Raw genomic sequence first — 26143 nt, forward strand, 5'->3', positions numbered from 1 at the left:
AGAATTTTCATTTTACAATCATATATGCCCTGTGAAAATCATTTAAAGATAAAAATAAGCAGATATAATGTGATGTTGCTGAATTATTTTGCAAATTGAAAAGCAATTTTCACATTGGATAATGAAGGTTAAAGATTTTACTGATTTCAACAAAATAACTTCTAATATTGCATGAGTTAAAAACTTTTGAACAATGCAATTCTAGAAACTCAAGTCTGAACATACCAAAATAATACCATTTCAAATTTATGATTAATGTTTTGTCTGTGTATATATAATATATTTGTACATAAGGTCCTAATCCTTCCCACCTTGCAGTCAATGGTGGCTTTGCCACTAACTGAAAACTCAGCAGAATTTAGCCCTTGTTTGTATATGAGATCTTTTAAAATCGTGCAGACTTCCTCAGAGGAGCTGCTCAGCAAGTGCAGGTTGGTACAGCTCCACCGACTTTAACAGTGCTATACTGAATCCCACCAGATGAACATCCTCCCACTAATACATTTTCCCCACATATTTGTTTAAAGCCACAAATGTGACACAACTGTGCATGGGTTTCAAAGCAATTAATCTGTATGTGTGTGTATATAAATATAAACATACACATTCTGTGCTCCACATGTGAACCTTTTGTTGTATAAAAGAAGAAGAGATTAAAAAAAAACAACTGAAAAGTTGCAGAAAGCATTAGGGAAATAATCACAAGTATTCATAAAGCTCAAAGGGAAGCAAAGCATTCACAATCTATACAAGACTCTTTAGCTACATCATAATCACCTTAAAGTAGGCACGAATAATGCAGCATACAGAGAACTATAAGAGGGTCAAATACTATAAAGTTGCTTAAGCTATTAAGTTACTTAATGAGGTTGATGAAATCTAGGAACTAACTAAAACCTGTGCTGTTGCAAGCAGAACTACAGCATCATGAAACACAATTTCAGTTTCACCCATAAACTGAAACCTTCTGGTGTTGCTCAAAAGAAACATTTAATTTATGCTCATGTATAATGGGAATTACATTCCATACAAAAGGCATCTCAAAGTCTATAAACAGTATACGTTTTCAATCTCTAAGGGACTTTCATTCCTTACATGAAATATTGATACATATTCCCCTTGAATAGCCCCTTAATACAAGTCATACGCTGAAATGATTAAATGTTATGGACTAGCATATTCTTTGAAACAGTCTTGATGGAGAACTCGCTATCATAACAATTACTGAGATAATGTCCATTTTTCTTTTCCACAGCTAAGAAAAGCTGTGGGATTCAGGTTTGCTGGCAATCTGTGCTGCCTGCACAGAACAAACATTCTTAATAAACTGCCTTACACAGCAGTAGCTTATAAGAGAGAGGGGAGGAAAATTAAAATTCCTGGAATTTATTTTCTTCACAGGAAAAAAACAGTTTCAAAACATCAGGAAGTATTTTGTTCAGTCTCGTGGAGTTGTCTGAATATTTGGGAACTGATCCCAATGTACCTTTACATAATAAGCGTTTCTTGGGAATAAGTAATATATTTTATAAAATCATTACCTCATAAGAGGCAAAAATGCAAGTAACTTCACAGCTGCAAACTTTTTCAGCAGAACAGGGCAGCCTTAAAGGATCAGGGTATGGAGCCGGGGCACATGACTCTTCATATCCCTGGGAACAGTTTTAGATCTGAAGTCTGAGGCAGGAATGGCAAAACATGCATTTCAAAAGGGAATGACCTAACTGCTTCAGCAAACCTGCCAGATCAATGATTTTCTCTCTAGGTGATACTGGAACCAAGTATTGAAACTAGAGAAGGTAAGTTTTGTATTCTGCTGCCCTTTTACTTCTTTTTGTAAATATCCTCTATAAAGAAAACAATATTGATAATTCTTAAATAATTTCTAATTCTTAAATCATTAGCATTTGAGATACTGAACAGAAAGGTATAAGACAGTAAAAAATGTGTGATTGCTGCAATGGACTTAAATACAACATAAAATTTAAAGCAATATGCAATGATGGGAAATATTGCTATTACGTGCATTAAAATAGACTAAAATTCTCACCAAAAAAGCAGCAGAAAACAAATAAAATTAGCAGATAATTTGTTAAGCAACTGGTTATAATGCATGACCTACTTTAACACTAGAGTTTTGCATATTCATGCCGTACAAAATGACCACCTCTAGAAATTATGAAAACAGAGAAATTAGGTCAATAGAAGGATGATTTACAGTACCACCATTTCTGTAGTCTTTCATTTAAAAATGCATCAAATGCCTTATCACAGCAAATAAAAAACCAATGATGTTCCTGTTCTTAACGTAAGTGAAAATAATCACTAGTTTCTCAGTCAAATTGTGTTTTTCCAAAAGGTATCATATGTGTGTCTGATGATGCTAATAGCCAGTCGGTTCCTAGGTTTCCTCATTTAGAAATCTGTCCATTATTTACTTGCAACATGCAGATGGTCTGTATTAACAGCTCTTGCCAGGTAAAACATTGATGTTGCCTGTGAACACTTCTGTTTACAGTCATCAGATGGTAATGCAGTGAAGAGAACTTGAACACTGCTCTGAAAGCATTTACTTTTTGTCCTGTGACCACACAAGATTTCTTACTTTTCTTTTCATTTAGAGAAAAGGACTAAACTTAGAGTGTTCCAAATATGTGTGTCAGGATCAGGCAGCACGGTGCAAGCAGTTTAATATGTCAGGATTTTTCTTTTCTGCATTTTACCTATTCATTGGTAAAAGCGAAGCATTCATTAACTGTTCATACCAAAATGAATAAAGATACCCATGATAAAAACAGAACATATAATCAGTACCTTAGATTATAAAAAGAATGCTATTCATAAATGTGCCTATTATAGATTTATGCGTTACATACACCTTATCCAATCTTCATTCCTTAAAGTGTGCACAATGCTGTTTTGTAGTTGATGGGCATATTCAATGGCTCATTCATTACAAATTCTTGAATTAAAATGAAGTGGTAGAGACAAAAATACACCCTCTCCCCCCTGAATTAATTTGGCCCCATGTTTTTAATATTAAATATGCAAAACTCTTTTGTGCTATTCACTATAACTGTAAATTAGCAGCTATTCTCTTTAAAAATGTTAAACCTTCACCAAATCACAAACCATAAACATTGTTCCATTTTCTCTTTTACACTGAGTCTCCTACTGAATCCATATCATCCGAAGAGAGTGGGCGATACAGGTCCTGTAAGATGAAGTGCAGTATAGATTTGTTTATTGTGTTTGATTTGTTGTACTGCAAATGTCTTATTTTCTTTTTGTTACTGTGGACCAGAAGATACTGTTTAACACAAAATACACATATTCTATATACTCAGATTTTTGGCTTAATGTCATTTAATTATTTTTATTCAACAAACAGATGACTAGTAAATAACGTTGGGAGTTCCAAAGTACAACACATTCTAAGGTACAATTATTTTTTCCTTTGATTTTGCCCTATTAAAAACTATTATGACAATATTTGTGTGTTCGGAGGAGTCTCCTAAGTGTTTGGAAATTTGGCACTATGAATTTAATTTTTAAAGGGAATACAGTTCCCTTTTTGCTGTTTGGCATACAGCAGTAAGAAAGTGTGTGCTTACCTTACATAAGGTAATCAAAACTTGCCACCCCATGGTGATATAGCATGGATCCAGCAGGCTTTGAGCTACAGAATGCTGACACGGACTATTGCCATTACCTATATTGCACTAATAATGGTATCTCTTTTCCACAGTGTTTCTGTCTCTGTGTGCATATGTAAAAAGACAGCATGTAAAATCCCCATCACAGGCTCTTTCTGACGGTAGCCAAGGAACCAGCTCCTGACAGCAAAAATACCCAACCCAAGCATTCTCTGATGGACCAAATAACCCTCAAATGCCAGAGGTGCTAGGGGATGACACATTGCCCTGTCCAACCTACACAGCACAACAATCCTCCACAAGATACACAATAGCACTGAATGAAAGAGATGTTCAGCAAAGAGAAGTGCCAGAGGAGAGAGTGCTATCTTTTTGAGGTGAAATTAAGCATCACGGATGGTTTAGAGGGGTGTCGTGCAGGCACGTGCCCAGCACAACTCATAGCCAACTTCTGACACTTTTAAAGTGTTTTGGTGGATCTTTTAAGTATAAGACATATTTACAAAATACAACCAAACAACTACAAGATGAAATACAAGAACACATGGGAATGGGAAGGCTAATGGAGCCAGCTTTAGGGTTGATCTTGATTTGGGGTTTGTTTGTTTTTTTAATTACACAAAAATAACTGACACAAAAATAAATCAAAAAGCTATACTAAAAAAAAAAAAGGACTACCTAAAATGAATGCTCTACAAATTTCAAATTTACTAGGTTCTCAATAACTTACACATTTTTATGTTTTACTTGCAGGCACTTTCTGAGTGAAAATCAGATCTCAAATACATTTCTATTTTGTTGTGAACTATTTAGACAAAAGAAGCATTTTAAACAGACAAGATCATGTCATTATGAATACTAAAGAATTAGTTAATTATTAAAATTTCTTTTCAGCACATACCATTTTGGGAATTTGTAATATGTAATACAGAAAAACAATAATTTGATTTGCTAGTGAGGGTAACACTAACTTTTGAATAATATCTTCAAGGTAATGGCTTAGTTTCTCTGAATATAAACCCCATGAATTCAGAACTAACAAAGAAGAGACTTATGGAGACTTACTTTTAATACTTATGGAATGGTTTTGTGCTTATTTTAATAACTCTATGATTGTTTTAAAGCAAAATCATGCATGAAATTTAAGTATCATATTCTCTGGGTTTTTTTTCATATACATTTAAATACTTGAAACTTTTTTAAAGTTTTCCTCTCTGCAAGAATTTTCCTTGCCTATAATTATCCAAAGAGCTGTATTTCTGAAAAATATAAGAACTTATTTACTATTTTGCATAGATTAATAAAAAGACAAAAGTTGCTGAACAAATAAGACTTCTTGGCCACATATAGCTAAAAACAGCCTTCTATACATACAATCCAACTCTGTTTGATTAGATAAGAGGTAACTTAAATCTACTTTTTATTATTCTATAGGTTGTAGGCTCTAGGCAAGTAGAAAAAAACATTTAAGATAATGGCAAGCAACAGAAAATCAGGTATGATGAATAATATGTGTCTACCTTAACTGAAGTTAATTACTCTGATTAGAAGACAGAGGAAAAATAAGCTCATTAAGCATTACAAAGGCTAATCAAATAAAATGTGTTATGCATATTTATTGTTATGTCACCTTTTCTGATTCTGGGTCATTAACCATACTTTGTTGTGGTAGGAACTATATGCATGTGCAACACAATAACTCTATTCGAGCTGCTATAAATCTGAATTTCAGATGTTTTAATCCTCTGTGGAAATACACTATTAAGTACATAATAATTTAAAACCAAAATTCTTAATTTCCTATTTAAGAATAAATATAAAGAAAGAATTAAATTACAGGAAAGTATAGCTATAGTACACAGCCTGCAAGTTAAAAAACTTTGAAGTTGATAATTGGTTAATAGTTAGCTCAGACAGCTGGTAACTGGTTCCTAGTTCACTTTGAAGTCCTTGTATTGCAACCAAAAATTATTCTTTCAAATCTTACTTTCCCTTAATATAGATTGAATTTCTCCCAAGAGTATTAAAATGTAACTTTCACTGATTTCTGAGTTTCTGGAAAAAACACATACGTATGCAAGTGAGAAAGGATAAAACTTTATCTTTTTATGTTGTGCCTTTTGATGGTGAAAAATTTTATCTCTAGGGTTACAAGAGTACTACTTTCATGAGCATGTACCACAGCAGCATTTTTGGCTTTATTTACATCAGTGCAAAACTTTCAGTCAAAGGCCAGTAAGTAAAATGATTGATCCTTATTTTAATTTGCCTAATGAACCCCATAATTAGATGGAGTATTTTCTTTGGAAAATTCTACCATCTCTACTATTTTTACAGGACTTAACTACTCTGAGGGAGAAATATCCCAGTTTCTGCAAATACCTTGCTTTTGTGCCTCTGAATCCAAAAGTATAAATTCCCTGCACCTCTCAGGAGAAACCCTGGCAGCCTGTCCAAACCCCTCAGCATTTTTACATACTAAGCCTACAACCCCCTCACAGAATTCAGCTGGGGATGCTGAAGAGACGATGGATTAGTTACAATCAGGCTATGGTAGAATCAGCGTTCTCTATTGCCTTCCTGACCCAGTATACACCACTCACATCCCATGTATCTGACAGCACAAGAGAACATGCGCTCCTCTAACTCTAACCAAGACAGGGGCAGAAATAAAACGAATTACACAGCTGAGCTGGCATTCCCAGGACCTAGCATTCCAGTTCTAAAGAAGTAACTCCTTCAAACACGATGTAAAGAGAAACCCAGACGAGTCAGAAGCCCAGCCATCATCTCCAACCCCAGACTGTGGCTCTAGCAGCCAACACTCTTCTGATGGAGCAGGAACACCTCACCTTGAAACACTGGAGACAAGGCAGGTACTGAAATCAGTCTCCTCTCTTGTAGTTCTATCATGATACCAACAATTCAACCACCTCTTAGTGAATAACCCTCCCACAGCTACCTTGTCAGCCCTGTATCTGAAGCCATCGAAGACAAAGAAAATGCTCTGGGTTGAAATTTGGCTTATGAAAATACTGTTCATAAAATCACCTGTCCTCTAAATAAAATATAAATGACAACATAGAAAAGTTGGTACTAAAACCAGAGAACACCATTTATACTCCTAATATGAAAATTAATACTAGTAAGCACCGTTTAATGGCTGTTCATATAACTAACTTAGTCATGGGAGTACACATTATGACCTTTAACAACACAATCATACGTTTTTTCACTAAAATTCTAGCTCATTCACTTCTCAAGTTAAACATGAAAGCTGAAATAAATTCTCAGAACAGGTGTGAAGTTCCTATCCCTGAAGTTCTGATCGACTGATTTTGTAACCTAAATAATATTATTGAAATGCATTTTTACATGATTGGGATCTATTTTTACATTAATGTTTCATCAGGAAAATAAAAAAAAAAATCTGTTCAAAATAAAGCCAGACAAGCATGAAAGGTTCCCTGCCGAGGTCAAGGAGGCTGGATATGAATATCTGAGAAGGGAATTCAACTCTTTAAAAATGTCTTATCTCTCCTCTAGTTTACTTCAATATTTATTTTCTATTGAGTTAGCAACATGATTTTGTTACCATTACACAGGCCTTTGCATCCATAATACTGCCATTCAATGATCCTGTTACACTTCCACATAACAAACCTGGATAAGAAGACTATCTGCTCTCCTCTTCACATTTGAAAGTCAGAAAAATTGTGGCCAAAACCCCCTTGTGTCTAATGGTGTTGACCACATGGTTCCCACTCACCCACCCACAAACATTAACAGAAAAACATCTCTTCACTGTGGGGAGAGAAGTATCAGTGGTGAGAAGGAAGTTTAGGAAAGTTACCAATGAAATGAGGCAGCCTTACAGCAAATGAAAATCCACTGCATACTGATATCATCCACCTAAGTAATGTATAACTCATTTGGGAGACTGTTCCCTGTTTGGTGACTTAATAATGATTCATTAGTAAGCTTTGACAGTAAGAATAAACAATAGTGTAAGCATAGCATTCAAGAAGATTTTAGTACCAGCTTACCCCTGGTACAGAAACTTTCATCTTCACTCTGTGTACCAGGTGATGAAAACCATGACTACCCTGAGGCTTCAAGCTGCTGCTCTCTCGCTCTCTCCATATTGCAGGATCACACTTGGCTTCCATTTCTATAAACTAGTCACACAGAAACCCATGGCTCTGTCCCAGCCTGAGGTAAGACTTGGGCAGGCACAATTCCTCAGCTTCCTGGTTTCCACTGGACAGCAAGGAGGGTACACGGGCTAGAAGCTATGTCACGCTACATGCTATTCCTGATATGGGTATCTGGGGAATCAGGTCTGCAACAGCCCCTAAAGTCCAGCACTGCCAACCTTGTACCTAATCCCCTTACTTTGAGAGACACAAATTATGCCTTTGTTTAAAAACTGAAAAGGCAGAAAAAGCATGTGTTCAAATTGTGTTTATAAATAAGTCTGAAATACAGACTACTGTCTTAGGGAAGCTTTCATTGAGAACGTATCACAGTTTAGAAATAGCAGAAGACACACAGACATCTGTCCCATTGCTTTTGAACAGATACAATTAATAAAATCAGCATGTGGAGCCTTTTGGGTTGAACGACTAATATTTTGTCAGTGGGTTACAGCATTAAGATAGGTACTACCTTAATTCTTGATGCATGCTTAGGTACACTGTAGATTCCTCTATAGGTTATAACTAGGGAGAATCTACAGCTACTAGTAGTAACTTTGGTCCAACAAAGTAATTGACAAGTCTTATGCTGCCTTGGTACTGATAGTATCTTCACTGCACAAGGCTATGATAACAAAGCTAATCTGCTTCTAAATTCCACAGTGCATTCTTTCACCTTGCTTCAAAATTAAAACTGTTTGTAGGTTTTACAAGTGACATAATGCCTATGGCAGATTAAAAACAAAACAAAATATGTCTTTGACAATGTGAACATTTCCTTCCAGTTGTGAAACATCTGGTAAAAGAAACTAAAACAAAACAAGACAAAAGTTTCGTAAAATAGGAGAAAGATATCCCTGGTTTTCCCCTCAAGGAGAAACAAATTCACAGCATACTTAGTATTTTGACAGACACAGAACAGTAGTACTCTGCTTCAGTGTGTTGTACAAACACAACAAGGACTGTAGCCAGACTCTTCCACCCTATGACTCTACACACAAGGAATCGGTAGGGAGAAGTCTATCGGATAATGATCTCTATGCCACTCTCCCCAGACATGCTCAGAAATCAGTTTCCTTGTTTCCTTACCCTCTGTTTCCGTAGGCTTCCTGGGCTGGTGGGAGATGGGCTTGGAGACTTCCCAGAGCGGGGAGTAGAAAGCTGGCTACCAGGAGTTCCATTCACTAAAATAACAATAAATGGAAGAAATAAATACAAGGCATTATTTAAAACAACAAAAAAAAAATAGTTGAAATAACATATTTCTTTTCATTCTCTATTGAATAGATTGATTTGGTTTTGCTTAATGTTTTAAACATTAAATAAAGTAATTCACAAAAGAACTATTGCCTTAGAGTTTCGGTTCATGAGGCCAATTTTTACACAGAGTGCAAGCAAATGATCAACAAACCTGAAAAGATTGTTTAGTCAACAGTAGAGTACATGATCATGTTTTCTTACACTGGATTTGTTCCTGTGCTTGAAAGTGATGGGGAGCAAGGTGCTTTGTTAACCTTAACAAACATTTGCTAATGTAAACATTTTAATTCCATTTACTTATGGCTTGAAGCACTACCCACCAAAATTTTAAAGCAATACTGGTTGAAGAACATATCAGCTGGTTGCTGCTCCTCACTCATTCATCTGAAGAGAGTTTTGCAATACTGTCTGACCCAAACGTCACCTCAGACTTAACCCAGAAGGGCTTTTTAGAGGCATGTAAGTCTGACTTACATCAAAGCACCCCACTTTCTCAAATAGGTAAGTTCCTTCATATATGTTAGTGCCGATCATTTTAGAAGCCATCTTTTGCATGCATGTGACATTATCCATTAAATTAACAAAACAATACCAGCAGAGGACAGAATTCTACTACAATAACATGAGAGGCTATCAATAATATTCATACCAAATCACTGATAGAAACACTGCAAAGCATGTATCTCACATATATGTAAATGTTCTTCAACAAGCACTTGTTATATCACAGTCCACATTTATCAGCACCAGCAAAAAAGAACCGACAATCAGATTCCCAGATTCTGAATCTTAGGAGAATATTTACATACTAGGATAACAACAAGACATTTGACTTACCTTCTATGTGTTCTAACATGGACAAAATCTTACTGTTTAACCTGACAATAGCAAGCAGCAAAATTCCTGCTCTGTACTAAGCCGAGCTGTAGCCAAACTGAGAAGCAACGGGATTAGTTAAGGAAGCTGGGACTGCTCACAGAGTGAGCTGAATGCGATGCAGGATTCATAAGCAGAAGCCTTTTCTGCGTAAGGCTGACGTCTTCAGAGCAGCAGTGGGAGGTGCAGGTGCTGTCTTAGGGATACATCAAAGGTGTCAATTAAGCACAATGCTGCTGCTTCACAATGCTGAGCCACTGCAACCCCCACTCGCTTTCCATGGAGCCCCGAAAGCCGAAGCAATTTTCTATGCTGTGCACTGAATCATAATGAGGTGCCTTTGGGGGCAATATACCAAATGATTCATCCAAAAATCAAAATGACAATAACTCTTGTAAAACCTTGGCTGACTAGCAATCAAGCAAATGCCAATTCCTTTGGATAATACAGGAGGGATTTTAAATAGGTTTTTCTTTTTACATAAATACATTGTTCACACTGGTTAATAAAGGTCTTACACATTATAGGAAGAAACATGTATACCTTCCATGCCACTCACAGCAGTAAAACACATTATACTGTGTGATAAATAATGATCAGTTAATAGTGCTATGAGTGTCAAATCTCAACATAACTTTGTGCAAGGCACTGTTAAAGGTGCAACATATTTGCATAACCATAGGAACAAAATACATTAACTGGATCTCAGTAAGCTGATTTTCTAGAAAACCATTACACTCATCTAGGCTTTGTATTTTCTTTACACAGAGGGCAATGGTTTGCACGTTTCAGAACTGGTTCAAATATTGTACTAAGTGTGTGGGGGAAAGGACACGCATACGGACACATTCACTCAAGTTCATACCGTATTCAGCAAAACACTCAGTAGGTCTGGCCAAAATGGCTAAAATAAAACTTATTATCAATACTTCCAAAATAATTAAGGAAAAAGGCAAGATGAGGCCATGAAAAATGAGCTTTTTGGAATCTCAAACTTTTAAAGTTTTAAAGGACTTCTTGTAAATAAATCTGATGTTACTTAGAAGCTAATATTAAACGACTACTATGCACATAGAGCTAGTTCTCAAGACTGCTGTATGACAATACTAGTGCTCTGCCTTCGCTTTAAACCAATTTAGGTCGTATTACTATAAGAAAACCTAAGGTAACAGATACACTTTCATAAACATTGTAGCACAAGGCACCAGTTCCTGTTCCTTATAGAATGACTCCTTCACCATGAATTTCAACAACAGGGTTTTTTTTTAAATTACTAGTGCAGTTTTTCTGTCCTGAAGACTAAGACATGAGACTCCCAAGTGGAACTAGACAAATAGATGCATTGGTGTATTTAACTCTTGACGTATTTCTCACATGTACCATGTTGATGAGTATTTACTTGAGATGAAGAAACAAAGTACTATAAACCCTAAAAATTACTCACTTGCCACCATTAGAGTGTTTAAGCTAAACACCAATGCTGTCTCCAACAGCACTTTTTAAAATTATGGTAGTTGTGCTTGTATTGGCTGTCTGTAACATGTGAAATAAAGAACACAATTAACGGATCAAGGCCATCATGAGATTTAAAAGGAGCTTGCTTACCTCCTTATGCATATCCAAAATACAAAGGTGATAAACACCTAAAACACATACCAGGATTTTTGTGAGTGTACAAGGTCTCCTTATGGAGAGCTGTTTAGGAAATTCTAGACATGACTATTACCACTGGGGATGAGATTCCTCTTAGCAATCTTTAGGTACCTATTTTATTGGCTTCTACACCTGAAGTAGTTTTATGGACCTTATTTTAACCAGGTTGCTGTCATTGCATGAGATGCTTCATCCACAAGCAACCATCTAAAACAGACCTGTTGAACAATACTAATTCACTACAGTGTAGACTTGTTACATTAGGCAAGGTGAATCCAAACACACATACCTAGAGGTTTAGTATATGCCAGAGATGAAGCAAAATCATCAAAATTTTCTCCACCTACGAATTTTGGTGGATTTTATTCCAAGAGCAGAACTCCATTAAATAAACCCTGATGACTGAAAGCCATACAGAGTCTACATTGCAGTCAACCTGAACAAAAACTTGGGGGACGGATTCTATTTCCAACCTGCACAACATCAGACAAGTCATTTAATCTCTACCACTTTCCTACTTAGGCTTTAATTTCTGGCAGAAGAAACTCTCTCTGCACATCATTTTGTCTGTCTTCAGACAACGATTATGTTCTGCATACCTGGAGATATACATTACTACTGATATTATTGATGTAATGCTCAAGACAGACACCACAGCAGGGGAGAAATGATAATTCTGAATAATTACCCAGTCCACCCCAGGGGCCTCCTTTTTATCACCGGGTATATGGCTTGCTGGTCATTCCACCTCTGAATCTAGTTCTTTTGGAGTAATTATACTATTTGCAAATAGAATTGATATTAGATGCTGTGTAGCAGGAAGAGACTGGACTGATTCTGACCCCCCTTCCTGAACTCCATTTACAATCACTATACCATTCTTACATATGCCACTCATGACCAGATAGCATGGCAATAATTAAGTGAACAAAATCTGTAATTTTTAATAATAATATATTTCACGTTAGTACAGAAATATAGTCTAAACAGCTCTAAAATCCAGTTCTACGTGGAATGGATTATGTTTGGAAACTGCATTGCTGTCCAGTATCTGCACTGCATTTCTCACTGACTCATACAGCACATATGCCTATAGGGAACCTTGCTGTAGATAAAGACATATGAAATTGGTAAATCACTGTTGTGATTAATCATGCTATTGAGTGAGGCAAAAGGCTTCTTGTCACTTTTTATTCTTAAAATGGCAGGGGTCAGAGATTTCAGCTTAACAGACGGTACCCTCTCATCACCTCATGAAAAAGATTTATCCGTTCAGAATTTCACAGGTAAAAACTGTATTAAAAGGCTAAAACAATAACAAAATTATTGTGGCTGCTCTGAACAGATGTATGCAACTGCTTAGCTCTGAACTCTTTTCCTTACTGTCCTTTCCTGCTGAGGATGCATAACAGGGCAAAGACCTGTCTTTGCTTTTGCAGCACCTGGCACACACATGAAGGCAGAAACTCCCATAAAATAGTATGCTAAAACTGGATACCATCATCTACTGAGATAAATGCAAAATATGTTTTCATGTGATGAAGTTTATAAACCAGTGAAAATGCTACAAACAAAAAATACTCCAAAGGCATTCCAATAAATAAATTTTGATAGGACATCTTTTTATTAAGTAAACCAAAAAGTGAGCAAAGCTGAATTAAAGTATCAAGTGCCAGTCTGAGAAGCTGCCAGTGCCATTGCACTGTATTAAACTCATACCCTCCTATAAAACTGTCTGTTGATGCGTTAGCATCTTGTACTCTACAGAACAGAGAGATGACTTTGTGATTACAAAAGCACAAATGTGTTTGCAAAGAGGCAAGAGGAGACAAAGGGAAAGGAATTGTGCAGGCTTTTTCACAGCCACAACTTACTAACGACTGGGACAAGTTGAACTGAAAAATTACTTACACAAATCACATTGTGTCTAGGTCATATTCAGCAACTGTCAGCTAGAAAATGGTGATACAAGATCACTAGTTGATCTTGTCTCAATTACTCCTGTAGTTTTGTTACTGTCCTTTCCAAAACAACATTTTTGTCTCAATAAGATTATGTAGTTAAAAAGTAGTTAGGAAACAAACTGTATGTTGCCTTCTAATTCCTTCTGCTTTTGTATTCTGCTTGTATACATCTCGTCATCTTTGTCTTCATTCCAAAAGACAGTTTGTCCAGAGCACCACATTGAGCAAATGCCCTCATTATCACTTCCCAGAAAGATAAGGCTTTTTAAGTTCTACCTTAGCATGCGACTGGTTGAGAAAAATGCCAAATAATCAGTACTGCATTTGTTTTAACTGGTGTTAAAACTGTCCTTTTTACATTCAATCTTCTCTAGAGTTTGTGTCAAGAAGTTACGCAGATACAAGATCTGTCTGCCACTGAAGACAATGCTTGGCAGACCCATATAGAGCTTTCATCTGATCAACAGATCAACAGATGAGAAATGTCAGCAGAAAGGGTCACCTTCAGGTCAGATTTACATACCCATCCTAGCAGCCACCAATACCTGCGTCCCTGTAAGTCACTGGTACCTGTGGTAGCTGCACAATGTATCCCAAACAGTGCAGAGGTCAGCAGGGATTGTCAACCCCTCAAAAGCTCAGCCCATGCTGTGTGGCCATTCCATGGAGTGGCCACTATGATAGCACTTCTACCTTAATCTGAAGTCAGGTATGTCTGCAATATCAAGCAGAGAATAGCTGCAGACACCTAAACATTATAGACATGCCTGATATCTCAGAAGACAGGAGACTTTCTTGAAAATAAAGTGCCTTGGAATCAACATTGGTTTTCTGCTTTGGGTTTGTTTTTTTTTGTTTGTTTGGTTTTTTGGTTTTTTTTTAGCCTCAGAAGGTGGGTAAATGCCTCTTTTTTTTCTCTGCATTTTATTAGCGTACAGCTGACATCTATGATGTTGTCTAATTTCATGTAGTACCTAATGAAGAAAACATCTATGTGTATATGAGATTTAATAAAAATCTCTCTTTTGAACTATTTTGCCTAAATACTAGGATTCCCAAATCAGTCTGTGTGAATGAGTAACAACTCTGAGGATGTTCATATGCAATTTAACTTTTTAATCCTTTAAGAAGGTTAAACTATTCATTCTGGCCAAATCTATTTCTCATACAAACTCTTTTTTTTGTTGTTGTTACAGGCAATAAAATGATAGAACTTCATTTTTTAATGGTTTGTATCGAATACAAACACCATAAATAAAGAATTAAAAGGAAGCCACAATTAAAGGGAAAATAATATGGAAATCCCTGCGTCTGTAGGATGACTCCGTCACTCCCATGGGTTTGTAATCTTGGCTTCAGGAAAGTTTTGCTTCATCATATTTATTACAAAATCTGTAAGCTGAGTACCTGTAACAGTGTGAATAAAAACATGACCTCACCAAAGACAACATGATACATCATGTTCCTTTCTTTGGGATCCAAAAGACCTTCTTGAGTCAGGTGGCTGAAGAAGGGCTGCTTCTGGATAATGGCCTAGGATAGTTCATCAACTATCAAACTAAATGAAAACATTTTCCTTTTTCAGAAGAACACATCTACCTCCTTTTTCCTAGAGACCTGAGAAAAGCACAGGCATCTGCTCTATAGAAGCTTTCAGTAAGATCCAATTTCCATACTCTAAACCTTTTTTTAATTTAGGGAACATCTACAGTCTTGATTAGGCTTTAGACTGACCTGTAGCTTCACAGTTAAAAAACCTCCAACAATCACACAGCCCTTGGTAACATCACCTACTTTATCCATTCTTCACATACATTCCCTTTGCCATTCAGAAAAGGTACGTATCAACCCTGTTACTCTTGAAATAGATGCTTGCTGAACTAAATAACTCCACATCAAATGAGTTGCTGTTACAAATAACATTTCAAGCATCGAAAATATTCTGGGTGACAGTTTGAGGGGAACAGGCGATAGCTCAGAGGGGATGAAAAGGAAGGAAATAATTTGAAAGGAGGTGCCCAGACTGACAAGAAAAGAAAAAAAAAAAAAAAGAAAATAGTTATCTTTGAGAGCAAATCCTGAAAGTTAGAGTTGGTATTTGAGAAGCTTAAAAAGAGTTCATCCAAATGCAGCATCTTTCATTAATTTAATGTACCAATGGTACAATAATTCCAAAAGTCTCACGCTGCTCTCAAAACTAATGATCATGAAAAAGTAAGCACTGATTTCTTTAAACCTGTTGTCTCTTCACCTGCACTGGGGCTGCCACCAATGATGTTAATTGGTAGCTGGGCAGAAGCTGACAGCTACTGAATAGCTGTCAGACATTCATAATTTTCAGTCACAAGCAACAAGCTGATGCTTAGTCTCACCGAAATTCAACATCTCCATTTTGGTGTCCTTTCCTAAATAGTACTTGATGACAATAACAAAAAAAACCCCAGCAAACTAAACAAACAAACAAACAAAAAAAAAACAAAAAAACAAACTGTTTTACAAGCTTTAAGAAGACATCAGGAAAATTAAATAGAGGCAGGATTATCTGTTCAACCTGGAACCAGACTTCAGCCCTCTGCCCACCTGGGAAGTCATACTATCTTTCTGTTTCTCTTCTCTGTTTAGACTGAAAGCATTTTGAAGCAGATGCCTCAAATGCATTTGTGAAAAAACAGAAAGAGATCCTCTTGCAGCAAGGTTGCTGTCTTGTGGTACTGTTTTGGAACACTGTCAGATGCAAATAAAAAACTGAACAAAACACATAATGGAGAAGTCAGCCCTTACCACAAATCTTCCTAGCTTGCACGTACTGTTTAAAAAAAAAAAAAGGGTTCTGTGTTTTTATATAGAAATAGGATGCATCTGCTCTCAGGAGCCAGGGAGGCTACCAGGAAAATTTAAGCACACGAAGCATATGCTATGTTCAGAAACAACCCAAAGAAACCCACAAAAAAACCCAAAACCAACAACCAAGAAAAAGAAACAACAACAACAACAAAAACCCATACAAAAAAAACCCGCAACAAAATGAAAAAAAGCACAGATGGAAGAAAGAAAAGTGAACACTACCACCTATGGAAAGGCACGCATCCTTCTTAAATATATCAAGAAATGGTGTAAAGCCAGGCTGGACAGAGCCTTGGACGACATGGTCTAGTGTGAGGTGGGGTAAAACTAAATGATCTTGAGGTCCTTTTCAAGCCCAACTATTATACACTTCTATGCAGCTTTTTTTTGCTTGCCATAGGTTGTATAGCTCAAGAAAGGATGGGAAGAGTGTATTTCCCATTCCCTTACAGACGGACATGTTACCTTGCCCTCAGTTGACGAGAGCACAGATCTGAACCTGCATGGTACTGAGCACTAATGTAGCCCTGGTATCGCTAAGGGTCTTTCTCTCCAAACCTGCAACCTGCTTTTCACTCATAGCTCTACTCATTCCCCCATACTGCTGTGGCTGTCCAAAGAGCCTGTGGGACAGTATTTTTTATCCCGTTGTTCCCATGTTATTACTCCCATGGCCATGTACCTGCAAAGCTGGACAGTTTTTATGGCAGGTTCTGTATGGAGCTTTCAAGCTTGATGGGGATGCTGCCTTTACAGGCAATGGAGAGAGAAAGGCACCTCCAAAGGGTGGAAGTTATCTAAAACCGTTGGGAATGTCACTAAGAGCTCTTTGCCCCCAGTGCTTGGGGGCTTTTCCAGGAGAGGGCACACTCAGGCCTTCAAGAAGGATTTTCTCTAAAAATCATTTGTTAACATTACTGATTTTGTCTTCAAGGCACCAGTTTCGATAAAATGGTACTGCTCCAAACTTAGAGATGTGAAAATGAGAATAAGACAGTAAAGAAAATCAATAAAACACAAAATAATCCCTTTAATTTTTGTAAGTGACTTCAAAAGCTATTGGGATGAATTTTGGAAAATTCATTACCCCATATGGTTATTTGCTCAGAACAAAGGACTCGTAGACTTCATTGTATTTATAAACATTCAGTTCAACCCCAAACTTGGTTTAATCCACTTACCACTTGAAATTCTATGTCAAAGAAAGGAAATAGTTCTTGAGGATGGTATTTAAGTGCTTAAATCAAAGCAGACTGTCTACATGTCCCAGGCTCACTTACACATCTGCTTCCCTAATAATGGGGAAATGACTCTATGACTGTACCTTCATTAACTCTAAAAATTATGAATCCCAATCAGTTATCCTGTGCCTGATGAGAAGACAAATAATGTTTTAATATCCAAATTTGAGATTTTATGGGTTTTTTTGACACAGTCTTTGTCTATGCAACTTTTCTTTTTTGGCCCATGTAGTTACCCATGTGCATCATCTTGATATGGACATGAACTAATGACTGAGGCAGACATCTGATCCTTCTGCGTAGCAAGAATGCAGCCTTTTCAAAATACAGCAAGAATCAAACCAGAGGAATGAAATTTTTTTCTAATTAGCAACATGCTCTTCTCCATAAAGCTTGCTTTGCTTTTCCTCAAGGGTACACTATCAATAATGCTTTCTGCCTGCCTTTTACCCCTACTTTTCTCAACTTCCTTTTATGATACAACTCTTCACAAAATGATACACCTTTTCATTTTTGAATGTGTATGATCTTTGATCTGAGCAAAGAATCTATTGTCTTTCTTTAGTATTTTTTATGTTTATCCCTAATGAAAGAAAAATCCCTAACAGTAGTTTAATAACAGTTTAATAACTAAAATAAAGTAAAATATAGTGATGACATGTTAGCATCACTATACTAAACATTACTAGATCACAATAACACTACATTATTATTAGGGTTAAGACTGGATATTAGGAAGCAATTCTTTACAGACAGGGTGGTCAAACTCTTCACCCATGCTCCTACCAGTTGACAGACTGTTCTGTTAGCATCCTATACATTCCTGTAGGGCTTTGCCCGATGTCTTTCTCTAAGAAAATTTTAATTACAGTGGTCAAATGATTATATCAAATAGGCAAGGTCATGGACAGTCTTTTGACAGACTAGTATGTGTCTGTTTCCTGTAGTTTTATTGTTTTTAAAAAGGATATTTTTAAGATGGGTATATTTGTCATCAACACAGAACCATCCAAAATGGTTTGCATTTTTAATACCTCCACTACACTGTTTTCTTTTCTTGCTGTAAGTTTAATTATACACTATTATTATGGCATAATGAAAACACTACTTTAAAAAAAAAAAAAGATGTAAAATAATTCCCTAATCTGTGGCAGTGATTGAACATGCAATGGTATTCTGCTCAGACCTGTCATAAAACTGACCTCCAGGAAATTAAGATTTACTTACCTATCTTTCCCTTGTATTTTTAAGTAAAAACAGTACTATTTCTCTCAGGACCAACAAAGGCATCACTTAGTTAACATGGCAAAAATGCTGCTAGTCCTATGGCAGAAACACTTCTTATGCATAGCAGGATAGTTATTCCCCACAGAAGTGAACATACAGCATTCGGTGTCCATTACCTTTACTCCCAAATGACTATTCATTAGAAAAAGACCAGTGAGAGTCCGTAACATTCATACACTAAAAGGGGCCTCCCCTGCTAAAGACAAATTAAACCCTGTTCCACCTATCTACAAAGAAAGATACTTAATATATGCTTAACAAAGCGCTACTCTGGCCTTGTTCCTAGCACTTGATACTTTTTACCACTACCTCTTTTCAGGTTTCTCTATTTCAGCTGTTCTTAGCATGTGCAGGTGGCACGTTGTCCCCCAGGCCTGCTACCCCATCTACGCCTTCATCTCCCATTGTCTCTCCGACTTACCCTCCTTCTGTGAGTAAGGAAGCATTTTTCCTCAACTTAGTTTTCCTGTAAAAAAATATGGTTCCAAGTGGCCCGCGTCCCCACCTCTGTGAAACCAGCTAGAAGTACCACTGTCCTCATCACATCCCTATAAAGACCTTATGGTGCTTGTTGTACGTCCCAATAACATTCACTTCCCTCTTGGCAGAAGACAGGACAGAAAGAGTGAAGTGACTTTCAGATAGCTCTAACTTTTGCCTCTTGGAAAATCCAGATTCACAAGCAATGCTGCAAACGCTGGACAGGGACTACTCAACTGGACCACATCAAGTATTACTTTTAGGCACCAATACTGGCAAATTACCTAATGCATTTTTTGTCTATTTATTTGATTTGCTTTGGAAAAAGCTGCAGAGAGGAACTAGTCGTACACTGCTTAGTGGGAGCAACTCCAAAGGCAGTCAAATCAAGGCCCTTCAGATCGACCTTTCTAAAGGTTTTTGCTGTGTCTTCTCCAGCCTGTACCACTGAATTGTTAGGTCAACTCTGACTTCTTTGTTCCTCAGCTATCTTTGCACCTCACATTCACATCCGTAATTGCATTCTTTCCCTGACTTGCCGCCCTTTCCTCAATATTCTCATTGTCTTCAACCTATCCTTTCCTCACTGCTGCCTCTTAACAGTCTCAGAAACAAGATACAATAAACGATTGCAAAATCAACACAGAACTTACGCTGTGTAACTTGGACTACTTTCTACATTGTGCTCATTCAGTTTCTAGTACAAAGAATACCTTCTTTTTGTCAGTGCTTAGATATTGGCACCAAAATCATGCACAGAAAATAAACTGAACCATGGTAATGCCAGATCATGATTTATAGAACAGTGAAGAACCATTTTGTATTGGGAAGACACTTCATCTCAGACACAACTAAGAAAACAAGTGAATTTTTACTATGGACTCTTTCATGCATACAATGCTTTTCCTCAGAAACATGGAATTTTAAATGCATTGTCAATTGTATTGGAACAGATTGGTTGCTGCTGTTAAGGAAGATTTCTTATGTGCTTTACCTGAGCTAGTAGAAGCAGGAGACTTGCTGCGTCGGGATGGGCCCGGACTCTTGGTGGTGCTTCTACGGGAAGTCGAAGCTATTTTGGTATAGGAAGTGGATTTCACCACCCGACATTCTAAAAGACAAAGAAACTGCATAATTTAGCAATTAAGAAAGCCAGCAAAATTCTGCAATAGAAAAAGCATTGAAAAGCACAAACTTTTAGCCCACACTTGTTTTCACTCACCTTGGGGAGTTTTATGGGAAAATATAAAATCTGTATAAATGGCTCCATTAAAACTGAAGTACAGTATGTACCACATCTCAGACAAAGAACTGCTGCAGTAATCCAGACTTTTAGATACCATGGTTACTGCAGGTACTTAGGATAGGTTAATTTAACAGTGCTGCGACTATACATAAAATTGATTTGCTTTTGAGGATTTCAGCACAAGTGTTCTTTTCTGTAAATGATCCAAATGCAACGTAAGCACTCCTGTCGACCTAGGCAGTCTCCTCTGGATGAACCGGAAGGCTGCTTTTATACATCAAAATGTTAGGACTGCATAAGATGACGCAGGTATCCGTCACTCATGAAAGGTTTGAAGAAAGTGAAGTAGGTTTGTTGCTCCTGCTTAATCCTCCGGTGAGCAACAGCCTACATTCTATAGCACACGCGATTCATCACAAGTTGAGGGAAATGGCACTACTTGCTCATAAGAAACCTCAGTAAAATCAATGAAGAGGCGAAATTACCCTCCCACTTGAGAACACTTCAAGATGTTCAGGTTAGAGTTTCTATACACCCACACAGCTCTGTAGGCATTTTTGCATTACGCCTGTAAAATGGTTCTTGGCCTGAGGATGAAAGAACTTAGTGTGTAAAACGCTGATGTCTTGCACTCATAATGGATACTGAATTAATCACCAGACATATTATACAGTTGGGGAAAAAAAACATTTTCACTTCTTAGCCAACGTACAACTAGAAGTATGGAGCAATGCTTATACTGTTTTCACCTGACGATGTCAGTATACCTCACTTGTTTAAAAATACATAAATAAACTTGCAGTACTATATCAGACCTGTTCCACATTTTCTTCCCATAGTTGAGATTCCTCAACACAGGCTTAGAGAAACAAGATTTTTTTTCTTCCTAGTCAGAAATTAGCATGTACGAGTCTGCACATTATTTAGTCTTCACAGATCAGTTCAGTCTGTAACATAGTTTAGACAGATTAGAGAACAAAGAAATAAAACTGAGCATAACTAAATAACTTAACCATATCCATCAGAGAATGATGTCATGAAATGTATTTCTCTTGGCTGCCCTAACCATTTGTCTTTTGTCAAGTTCTTGAAGGAAATAGAAGCAAGAACTGATGTATTACTGAGGGAATATCCAGCACAGCTGAGAGCTGAGAGGGCCAGATAAATGCCCTGGTCTTCCTAGAGAAGCTTTTCTTCTCAATCTCTCCCACCTTCCTGATACCAAATAGTAGCTTAATTCTTTCTGTTGACATTTTATGTGATTCATTGATGACTACTCTCATTTTATACTGAACAATGAGTGGAAATGGAGAAAAACATTTACTCTTTTGCAAGAGGAAATTATCAACTGAAAACAGGAGGAATCAGATTAAAGCTTTCAATTAGATTCCCCTAGGTAACCACAGCAGGATCCTTACCTTGATGTGTTGGCATAAACAGCCATTCCAGAAACCATCTATATATGTGGAATGTTAAGAGGTTCTTTACCTTATTGTAAACAAAGATTTTAAATGTCCAAACACCTAGCAGCCAACTTATTTGACTTTATAAAACTAGGATGTAATCCCAGTGTTTGCCCCATTCACAAGAATCCATCAGGAAGGGAACTGAATATTCCAAGGGTCAACAAACAAGACTCAAGCAGAATGACCCAATCAAGCTAGGACCATTAGAATATAATAATTTGCTTAGTAGAAAAAGTGAAGAGTCCATGAAGAAAACAGCCAACTACTTTTTGTAATATATTTTACTATGTAAAAAGCTTTCCTGTTTCCAACAAAGAAAACAACTATCTGCATCCCTCTCTTGCAATTCATGCTATACACTAAAGTTTAACTATCACTTTATTATAAATATTAATACTCATCCAAGTTCCCTCAATACCTTATAAGCACCCAGAGTTAGAATGAGGGTAGAGATAAGATTCTGTATTTGAATGTGTATTTCCTCTCACAGTATTGGAAAGGTGAAAAGTGGTGTGAAAGGAAAGAAGAGTCAGCTAAATGTACATTCAGGTTATCTTCCATCCTAGTGATATAATGCTGTTGAGGACAATATTCAAGACAAACCTTACATAATTTTCAATCAACTCTTCCAGAAATGAAAGAAAAACATTTTTTTTAAACTTATTATGCTTCATCTGAAGTTTTGTCACACATGTGTACGCAAAGTGTGTGTGACCTGAACTGCAGAGGCTAAAAGTATCTTGCAACCATCTTCCCCCTCTCCCAGCAAGAAATGTCCCTGCTCATATGATATGGATGAATGCCGATGACACCAAGCTGTGTGGTTCAGTTGATAGGCTGGAGGGAAGGAATGCCATCCAGAGGGACCTTGACATGCTTGTGAGGTGGGCTGATGCCAACCTCATGAAGTTTAACCATGCCAAGTGCAAGGTCCTACACCTGGGTCGGAGCAATCCCAGACACAGCTACAGGCTGGGCAGAGAAGAGACTCAGAGCAGCCCTGCGGAGAAGGACTTGGGGGTGTTGGTCGATGAGAAAATGAACATGAGCCGGCAGTGTGCGCTTGCAGTCCAGAAAGCCAACTGTATCCTGGGCTGCATCAAAAGGAGTGTGACCAGCAGGTCGAAGGAGGTGATCCTGCCCCTTTACTCTGCTCTTGTGAGACCTCACTTGGAGTATTGTGTGCAGTTCTGGGGTCCTCAACATAGAAAGGACATGGATCTGTTGGAACAAGTCCACAGGAGGGCCACAAGAATGATCAGGGGACTGGAGCACCTCCCATATGAAGATCGGCTGAGAAAGTTGGGACTGTTCAGCCTGGAGAAGAGAAGGCTGCGTGGAGACCTCATAGCAGCCTTCCAGTATCTGAAGGGGGCATATAGGGATGCTGGGGAGGGACTCTTCATTAGGGACTGTAGTGATAGGACAAGGGGTAATGGGTTAAAGCTTAAACAGGGGAAGTTTAGATTGGATATAAGGAGGAAATTCTTTCCTGTTAGGGTGGTGAGGCACTGGAATATGTTGCCCAAGGAGGCTGTGAATGCTCCATCCCTGGCAGTGTTCAAAGCCAGGTCGGACGAGGCCTTTGGTGATATGGTTTAGAGTGAGGTGTCCCTTCCCATGGCAGGGGGGTTGGAACTTGATGATCTTAAGGTCCTTTCCAACCCTAACTATTCTATGATTCTATGATTTCCGGGAAAGAAGAAGACTGGCAGCTGGCTGCACCCACTAGGGTATTTGACCACTCTTCACTCAGTCTCCTTAGAAAGCGTGATGTTAAGAGTAGTCTGAAAATTGTCCTGATGGGCTACATACAGACCATGACCTGTTAATTTGAGTAACCCTATACTAGTGGCATATTATCCTATGAGAAAGCTACCTTTCACAGCTAGCTGAACATTAAATCTCCCCACTGGAGCAGAAACACAGAGGACCATATGTTCATATGATAATTTGAGAAATGAACAATAATCACAGGTTTATAGGATAATCCAGGCTAGGCATGAGAAATTCTCTAGTCTAATTTTGTGCTCAAATCTTGAAGTAGCCTCACATTCACAGTCTTGGTCCACGTAGGGGACACTTCAACCAACCTAAGGAACAACACAGCAGGGCACAAACAGTGCAGGAGGATCCTGGAGAGCATCAATAACAACTTCCTGATCCAAGCAATAAAGAAACCAGTGAGGAGAAATGCTCTGCTTACACTCACAAAAAAGGAAGGGCCCACTGGAGATGTGAAGGCTGAAGGCAGCCCTGGCTGCAGTGACCACAAAATCATGGCGTTCAGGATTGTGAGGGAATGGAGGAGGACAAAAGCCAAGATCACAGTTCCAGACTTCAGGAGAGCAGACTTTAGATCCTTCAGGTATCTGCTTAAAAGAGTCACATTGAATAAGGCCCTGGAGGAAAGAGGGACCCAAGAAAGCTGATTAGCATTCAAGGATCACCTTCTCCAAGCTCCAAAAGAGTTCATTCAACAATCAGGAAGATGAACAAAAATGCGAGGATGTCTGTATGGAGGAACAAGCTGCTCCTGACAGAACTCAAAACATAAAAAGGAAGTATAAAGAAGGTAGAAATAGGGACAGGTAACCTGGAAGGAAATCTGAGTGTGCAGAGACACAGTTAGGAAATCCAACGCCCAACTGGAAGTGAGCCGGATGAGTAATGTCAAGGGCAGAACCAACTGCTGAATGAGGCTGGGCCTTGGTGACACAGAATATGGAAAAAGCTCAAGTACTTAATGACTTCTTTGCCTCACTTTTTACTAGCAAGTCTGGTCTTCAGGAATCCCAAGTGGCAGAAGCCTAGAGAAAGGAGGATCTACCCTTGGTCAAGGGGGAGAGATTACAGAATACTTTAGCAAAGTAGACCTACGTAGGTCCATGGGACCTGATGGGACACACCCTGCAAGAAGGGATGCTGAGAGAGTTGGCTGATGTCATTATGAAGTCACTTGCAATAATTATTGCAAGATAACAGTGATTGGGATAGGTATGTGAAGACCCAGTAAATCTCACTTTTATCTTCAGGAAAGGGAGAAAGGAATATGATTCCATCATTTTGATGGAGAAGAGATGCTGTCCCATTGGCACTGGGGACTGCTGGCAGGTTGCTCTGAAGCCATCTCCTTCTCCATGCTGAATAAAACCAGCTCTCCTCACAGGGCAAGTGTTATATCTCCCCATCATCCTGATGAACCTCCTCTAACTGCCTCTTATTTAGTGGTCTTCCTTGAACTGGGGACTTTAAAATGGACACAGTATTGCAGATGTGGCCTCACATGTCCTGAGTAGAGTACAGGAGACTAAGTATTTTCCTGCCTTCACTGAGTCCACTCGTGTTCATACAGTCCCAGATGCTGTTAGCATTCTTTGCTGTCAGAGCAACTATCTCTTCTCTTTAGTTTGTCACATACATTTTTTCACTTCACCTATTTTTCTATTTGTACAAACCTTTTTGAGCTCAGTTACGAACTTCTTTGGCACAATTTTTTTTCCTCTCAAAAAAAATTCACGTCATGAAGTTTTAAAAGGTAGTAGCTTAAACACCACTGTGAACCCTACGGAAAACTTTGTCAAGTGCCATGTTTCCTATGGGTTTGGAAGTTTATTAATAAATTACACTGGCTGAGGTATGCCATGTGGAGAACCATGTGGGCAAGAGTTCAGTGCACACTGGGGTCAGGCAAATCGTGTTTTCATGACTAGTTAAGAGTCTAAAGGGATTTCCAGTCATGGGTACAATGCAACCATGCTGTTTGTTGTAAATAGGTCTCAGCTCCTATAAACAGTTTATATATGTAATTCTGTTGTCACATTTAGTTTGGAAAAGAAAATTTTACTGCAAAGATCCTACTCAGTAACCACACAACCACTGGTTGTCTCCTCTAAGACATTCCCATAATTTGCTTGTTGCTGTAGGAGAGCTAAACATAAATAAAAAGAGAGGGAAGACACAACAAAAAAATG

General features: G+C 37.9%; 2 protein-coding genes across 7 annotated transcripts in view; both read right to left on the reverse strand.

Annotated features, from left to right (window-relative positions):
- Window positions 1-26143, reverse strand: part of SPART (spartin) — a 467162-nt gene that overhangs the window by 186915 nt on the left and 254104 nt on the right. The window lies entirely within an intron of this gene.
- The window catches only part of DCLK1 (doublecortin like kinase 1), a 259045-nt gene that overhangs the window by 61817 nt on the left and 171085 nt on the right, over window positions 1-26143 (reverse strand). For 2 of the 4 annotated variants that reach the window (XM_061345420.1, XM_061345413.1), the window contains exons 5-6: window positions 20452-20568; window positions 8942-9036 (exon numbers count right to left, since the gene is read on the reverse strand). In XM_061345420.1, the coding sequence (XP_061201404.1) occupies window positions 8942-9036; window positions 20452-20568 (212 nt within the window). Of the gene's footprint in view, window positions 1-1982; window positions 3215-8941; window positions 9037-9949; window positions 10128-20451; window positions 20569-26143 lie in introns of those variants that run through there. The other 2 variants (XM_061345439.1, XM_061345429.1) reach the window with 2 other exon arrangements.

This window comes from Neopsephotus bourkii, unplaced genomic scaffold, assembly GCF_033783945.1.
Source record: "Neopsephotus bourkii isolate Nb327-2 ecotype Australia unplaced genomic scaffold, CSIRO-AGI_Nbou_v1 NB_38, whole genome shotgun sequence".
Taxonomy (NCBI): Eukaryota; Metazoa; Chordata; class Aves; order Psittaciformes; family Psittacidae; genus Neopsephotus; species Neopsephotus bourkii.